General features: G+C 33.0%; 1 protein-coding gene across 1 annotated transcript; it reads left to right on the forward strand.

Annotated features, from left to right (window-relative positions):
- The first annotated feature begins 6,531 nt into the window (after positions 1-6,531).
- LOC139854601 (uncharacterized) lies at positions 6,532-7,102 on the forward strand. Its single transcript, XM_071843898.1, has 2 exons — positions 6,532-6,631; positions 6,723-7,102. The coding sequence occupies exons 1-2, from the start codon at positions 6,532-6,534 to the stop codon at positions 7,100-7,102; spliced, it is 480 nt and encodes a 159-aa protein (XP_071699999.1).
- Positions 7,103-7,700: the final 598 nt, after the last annotated feature.

Here is a 7,700-nt window from a genome sequence, read left to right on the forward strand (position 1 = left end):
ATTAGCAGAGATTTGAATAGCAGGATTATTATCACAATGCATTAAAACAGGTCAAATCTTATTAAGCTTAAGTTCAGTCAAAAGATTAATAATCCAAATAATTTCACAGGTGCAGGCAACCATGGCTCTATACTCTGCTTCTGCAGAGGATTCAGAAACAGTTGGTTATTTTTTACTTTTCCAGGAAATTAAACAATTTCCTAAAAATATACAAAAACCAGTAATAGACCTTCTATTGATTAAGTTTTTACCCCAATCAGAATCAACATAAGCACTCAAAGTTAAAGAATTACTTTTACTGAAAGACAGACCTTTTCCAGGACAACCTTTTAAATACCTCAGAACCCTAAATGCCAAATTTAAGTGTGAAGGTTTAGGAGCATGCATAAATTGACTGAGAATATGCACAGCATAACTAATATCAGGTTTGGTAATAGTAATATAAATGAGTTTTCCAATAAGCTTTTGATAAACAGTGATATTACTTATAACTTTCTCATTATCTTTTCCTTTATATGAAGAAACATTTAATTCAATAGGAGTAGATAAAGGTTTAGAAGCTAAAAGACCAAACTCATTTATTAATTCCATGCATTATTTTCTCTGAGAAAGATAGATAGCATCATTGGTTTGAACAACTTCAATTCCAAGAAAATATTTCAATAAACCAAGATCTTTGATTAAAAACTTTGACTTAAGAAAATGTTTAACGGAATCAATTTCAGCCTTATTATTACCTGTTATTACTATGTCATCAACATAGACAAGTAAAACAACAAAGATATCATGTTTATCCTTTATAAACATTGAATAGTCACATTTACTTTGAACAAATCCATTTTCAAATAAATTATTACATAATTTTTCATTCCACTTTCTAGGAGCCTGCTTTAACCCATATAAAGATTTATTTAATTTGCACACTTTTGTTTCACCCTTATTAAAGTAACCCTGGGGTAAATACATGTAAACTTCTTCATCAAGTTCACCATAGAGAAAGGCATTGTTAATATCAAGTTGAGATAATTCCCAACCTTTATTAACAGCAAGGGTGATGACACTTCTAATTGTAACCATTTTGACAACAGGAGAAAAAGTCTCATAGTAGTCAACACCTTCAGTTTGACTATAACCCTTAGCAACAAGTCTTGCTTTAAACCTTTCAATCTCACCAGTAGATTTATACTTTATTTTATAAATCCACTTACTACCAATAGGTTTTCTGTTAGGAGGGAGATCAGTTAAAACCCATGTATTGTTTCTATATAAAGCCTCCATTTCAGTGTTCAAAGCTTCAACCCAATTGGGATCTTTAGATGCCTCAAAATAATTTGTTGGTTCAACTTGTTTATTTAAAGATGATGTGAATAAAAATTTCTTCTGTCAAGTTTAGCACAATTAGCAAAATTCTCAATACCATACTTAGCCTTACTAGACATAACATAATCATTAAATTTTCTGGGTAAAACAGACTCTCTAGTGGATCTTCTCAAGTTATCAACAGGTGGTTCATGAACCACATTTCCCTCAGAATTAGAATCATCCTCTTGAAAAGAAGGAATGATATAATCATCATCAGATGATGTTGCAGATGTATCAACTACTCTGGTAGATTTAGGAGTACTACTAGGACCATGTCCATCACTAGAATAATCATTTTGAATATGATCATTTGGTCTAGTTCTACTAGTAGTTAACTCACTAATACTGCCAGAAGTAGAGTCCAATCTACCTTCATTATTCAGACTTTGATTTTTAAAATTAGAATCATCATTGGGATCTTGAGAAGATTACCCAGCTTGAGAATTATCTAAATCAAAGAAAGAAAGAAGATCAGTATCATTATTATTAAAACCTTGATCTTTAGACTTCATCTTAAAAGGAAATATATTTTCATAAAATTTTACATCCCTTGAGAAAATAAAGGTTTTTGACTCCAAATTATATAATTTATAACCTTTTTGAGAATTGGAATAGCCAACAAAACACATTTGTTGGCTCTTGAAGCAAATTTATCATGTTCATTTAGAATTTTTGAAAAACAGAGACAACCAAAAACCCTTAAATGACTAAGAGAAGGAGAATTTCCATATATAACTTCATATGGAGATTTTCCTTTTAGAACAGAAGAAGGAGTTCTATTGATAAGATATGTAGCAGTGAGAACACATTCACTCCACATGTTGAGTGGTACACCCCCTTGAAACAAAAGTGATCTAGAAACATTTAACAAATGTCTGTGTTTTCTTTCCACCACACCATTCTATTGTGGTGTATAAGTACAAGAAGTCTGATGTAAAATTCCAGTTTTTAAACAAAAGTTGGTTAAGTTATTATTAACAAACTCTGTGCCATTATCACTTCTTAAAACCTTAATCTGTTTTCCAAATTGAGTTTTAAACATGTGCATAAAGCTAATTATATTCTCAGTAGCTTCACTTTTGTGACAAAGAAGATAAACCCAAACAGCCCTGCTAAAGTCATCCACAATGGTAAGAAAATATCTATAACCATCTATACTGGTAACTTTATAAGGACCCCAGATGTCAAGATGAATAAGATGACCAATGTCATGAGAAACATGATCACTTAGAGGAAAAGGTTCTCTAGACTGTTTAGCCTTATGGCATATGTCACATGGCAAAATACTGCCATCACCAAAACCTAAAGAACCTTTAAGAATTTGCAACACAAGATCAGCTAGGTGACCAAGTCTGCTATGCCAAATAAATTTAGACACATAGCATATACTGGTACTAGAACAACTAGTATTATTACCCAGATTTGAAGAATCATTCAGAACATACAGACCACCTTGCATACTACCAGTCTCCAAGATCCTTCCCATCATGCCTTTGTGGGGCAAGTCCTGAATGTAACACACATTTTCATCAAAGCTAACAAACTTTTTACTGTCTCTAACAAACTTATAAACAGACATGAGATTGACAAAGTATTCTGGTACAACCAGAACATCAAACAAAGTGACATTGGGTGTCACTTGGCAGTCACCAACCTTAAGAATCTTTGCCATTGAACCATTTGGATGTTCAACAACAAGATTAAGATCAGAAATATCTACAATATTTGTCAGATATTTAGCATTGGTGATGTAATGTTGATTGGCACCAGAATCAATAATCCAACTTGGATTATCTTTGAAGATATTAGAACAAGTCATGTTAGACTTAAAATAACCAGTACCTGCCATGTTTGATTTTGGTTCACTGGTATTTTGCTTTGGATTCAAGAGAGATAAGAGAACAGCCATTTGTTCTTCAGAGAAAGGTTGAGAACCTTGAGCAGAACAATCAGAAGAAGTAGAAGCAGAATTGTTAGTGTAACTTTTATTAGTACTAGTCCAGGAGGAACTAGTAGGATTATCATTAGACTTATTATTAGCCATTTTGCCTCTAAAACTAGGAGGATATCCAACAACCTCATAACACCTATCAATTGTGTGACCAATTTTATTAAATTTTGTGCACTTAGATTAGGATTAGGTCCTCTTGTTAACCTGGTGTTATTGGAAGGGTTATAAGTTTGGTTTGACAAAGTTTTAGTGACAAAGGCAGAAGCCTGATTCCTTTTAATAGTATTACTTGAAGCATTTTTATGAGACTCTTCTCTTGACAGAGTAGCATAAGCAGTTTTAATAGTAGGAAGAGGTTCAGTTGTTAATATTATGCTCCTTATTTGAGAATACGATTCATCCAGACCCATTAAAAATTGTATTAGCTTAATCATTTCCATATGTTCTTTAAATTCAGTAGTATTATCAGGTATGTGAACCATAGCATCAAATTGTTTCCATAAAGAATTAAGTGTGTGATAATATTCAGACAAAGATGTGCCATTTTGAGTTAATGAATTAATCTTTTTATGCAAATTGAACACAACATAACCATCAACCTTATCATAAGTCTCTTTCAATTCAGTCCAAACTTCAGAAGCAATAGTAGAATAAACTTGTCCAAGATATAATTCTTCTGAGATGGTACCCAGAATCCAAGAAAGAACCACTGAATTACATCTATCCCATTGATTCCCCAAAATAGCATTTGTTTTATCTTTTTTAACTTTTCCATTAACAAAACCCATTTTATTTTTAGTTTGCAAAGCTAGAGTCATGGCACAAGACCACACTCTGTAATTTTCAGTGCCAGTTAACTTCAAAGTAATAATAGGTGTGCTACTAATATTAGATGGATGTAAATACAGTGGATCTCCAAAATCAAGTTTACTAATCAAAACATCATCACTAACAGTTCCAGCCATGAATAAGGAATATATGCAACAAATACAGATTAGCAATATAACAGATATAGAAAGAAGAAACAGAAATCACAATTAATATCAAATAGCAGATAACAGATGCCACAAACAACTATCAAGAACAGATGCAGACAATAAGAACAGATAACATAAGAAATATCAAGAACAAATAATAAAGAACAATTAATAATGAAAAACACGAATAAAAGCGAGACTCCCCTTTGAATATGATAATAACAGATGATTGAGATGAAGATAAGCAGCGGATGATAGAATTATCACTTCTTCAAAGGACAATTAGTTGATGAAACCCTAATTTGAGACGATGCCCAAATTTTTAGATCCAAGAACCCTATCACGATACAAACCCTAAATCACCAGAATCGAACGTGTTTGATGAAGAACACAATTGATTCAAGCATCAACCGCTCTGATACCATGTGAAAATATACAGATCAAGCACCACAATCAACCACAGCTTCCAATAATAATCAGATCCACAATTACACAAACAAAATTGTTCACAATTGATGAACAATAAATCGAAAGAATAGATGAAATACAAGATCAACTAGATCAATTTGATATTGAATCTAGGAATACAAAAAAATTATGAGAGAAAACTTGAGAGAACTTCGAAATCAATCTTGATAGAATGTGTGTTATGATTCCAGAACCTTAAAATCAACCTTTTAACCTCCAGACCACATAAGTCGGCTACCAAATGTTTTGAGGGATATAATTTACATTTTAAACCCTCAACTTCTAAACTTGAACTCTTTAGCTAATCACTTTTAAAACAGCAACTGCAGTCCTTAACTTCAATAGATCTTTCAAAGCAAGTCCAAAAATAGACAGCAACAATCTACTCAGCTAAACCTACACAAACCAGAATAAGTTAGATGATTGAAACAATCAAGATTCTATTTTACTTACCTGATTTAACATGAAGATAAAACCCTTAAGTCGTAGATGATCGGATCATTTACCTATTTTTCTTCATCGAGAGTTTGTTGATTACGATCATACTCCTTTTAATTACTTCAACTCATGGACTTTTAGAAATGGGTTTAATGCTTTTGTTGAATTTGAATGGAACCAAATGGACAGTGGATTATCTTTTCATTCTAAACTCATAAGGTTGAAATCTAAACTTAAGGTTTGGATCAAAGAGAAGCGTGAAGATGAATCTCATTTTAAACAAAGTGCATTACAAAAAATCAATGCCATTGAAACTAGAATGGAGTCTGGTAATGCTACTGTTGATGACGGTTCAGATAGATTAAATTTTCTTAAGGAGTTGGAATCAATTCATTTTGTTGAGGAGATGGATTGTATCCAAAAATCTCGTATTAAATGGGTTTTGGACGAAGATGAAAACTCAAAATTCTTCCACTAAATCCTTAAGAAAAAAAAAGGTTTGACAAGCTATCCAAGGTATCCTTATTGATGGTAAATGGGTGTGTGATCCTTCAATTGTTAAAAAAGCTTTCTTTGAATATTATAAATCGAAATTCGATGGTCATGAAAGTTTTCATTCTTTTCCCCATTTGATCCCTGATTATATTTTAAGTGTGACGGAAGCTAACTCAATTGAAAGCGAGATCAATGATGATGAAATTAGGAGAGCTATTTGGGATTGTGGTAATGATAAATCTTTAGGGCCCGATGGTTTTAGCTTCGATTTCATTAAACATTATTGGGATCTTCTAAAAGTAGATCTTTGTGAAGAGGTTAAATATATATTTTCTCATTATGCATTCCCAAGAGGGGGTAATAGTTCGTTTTTTACCCTTATTCCTAAGGTCAAAAATCCTAATCTCATAAGCGAATTTAGACCTATTTCTCTCATCGGCATCATTTATAAGACCGTCACAAAGTTATTGTCTAATCGTTTGGCATCGGTTATTGATAAGGTGGTGAGTAAAAAACAATCGACTTTCATTGTCGATAGACAGATTTTAGACGGTCCTTTGATTTTGAGTGAAGTCATTTCTTGGTATAAACGAACGAATAAACAACTTATGATTTTCAAGGTGGACTTCGAGAAAGCATATGATACAGTTCGTTGGGATTTCGTAGATCACCTACTTGATCTTTTCGGCTTCAGATCAAAAATGGAGATCTTGGATTCGTATGTGTTTGTTATCATCTAGAACTTCTGTTTTGGTAAATGGTAGTCCAACGTTTGAATTTTCTTTAAAAAGAGGCCTTTGAAAAGGCGACCCAATGAGTCCGTTTTTGTTCATCATAGTCATGGAATGGTTGAATTTATTGTTGAAACAATCTACCGCTTCTGGCAATTTTAAAGGAGTAGAAGTCGGCGATGCTAACATCAAGCTATCACGCCTTTTGTGTTGCCGATGACATGATAATTTTAGCCGATTGGAGTGATACTAACTTGTTTACTTTAATGTCTATTTTTCATAAATTTTACATTTCATCAGGTTTGAAGATAAATTGTACCAAATCAAGCATTTATGGCGTAAATGTGGATTCAAGTGAAATCGAACGTATAGCAGGTGAAAATGGTTGTGTTGCTGCTGCATTCCCTTTCAATTATTTGGGAATTCCAATTGGTTTAAATATGTCTCAAATTGCTAATTGGAACGAATGGGTTGCTCGTTTTAAAAAAAGACTTGCAAATTGGGAAATCATGCTAATTTCAAGTGGTGGAAGGCTTACTTTAATAAAGTCGGTTCTTAGGAGTGTCGGAATTTATTTCTTATCTTTATTCATGTGTCCGGAGAAAGTTATAAACAATGTTGAAAAACTTCGTTCTTCATTTTTTTGGGGAAGTAATGGGGCGGATCGAAAGATTCATTAGATTAAATGGCCAAATGTATTAGCTTCTTTCACAAAAGGGGTCTTGAAGTAGGTAGTATTAAAGCATTCAACTTAAGTCTCCTTTATAAATGGCGTTGGCGGTTCTTGATTAAGCTAAAAGATTTATGGATCCAAGTTGTAAAATCAGTTCATGGATACGATTCTGTTCTTGTTTATTCAAAATATAAGGGTAGTGGTTTTTGGCCTCATATTGTTTCCTCATTTATTTCTTTGGATAGCAACAAAACTGTTCCATTTCATTTTATTCAAAAAGAATTTGGGAGTGGAAATACAACCCCTTTTTGGAAAGATAGTTGAAACTCGGGTGGTCCCATAATGCTTAGATTCAACCGGATGTATCATCTCGATCAAAATAAGGATTGCCTCTTAACTGAAAGGTGGATTGACGGAAGATGGCAATGGAATTGGAGTCGTGATTATATAGGAGCTCGTAATTTAGATATGCTCCAGCGGATGATCGATGATATTGGTATTATTAATTTAACTACCGCCGATGATTCTTGGACGTCTTATTTATCTACGGATGGTTGCTTCACTGTTAACTCTTTTCGTAAACACATCGACCATGTCAATCTTCC

The sequence above is a fragment of the Rutidosis leptorrhynchoides genome, chromosome 6 (assembly GCF_046630445.1).
Source record: "Rutidosis leptorrhynchoides isolate AG116_Rl617_1_P2 chromosome 6, CSIRO_AGI_Rlap_v1, whole genome shotgun sequence".
In the NCBI taxonomy this organism is placed as follows: domain Eukaryota; kingdom Viridiplantae; phylum Streptophyta; class Magnoliopsida; order Asterales; family Asteraceae; genus Rutidosis; species Rutidosis leptorrhynchoides.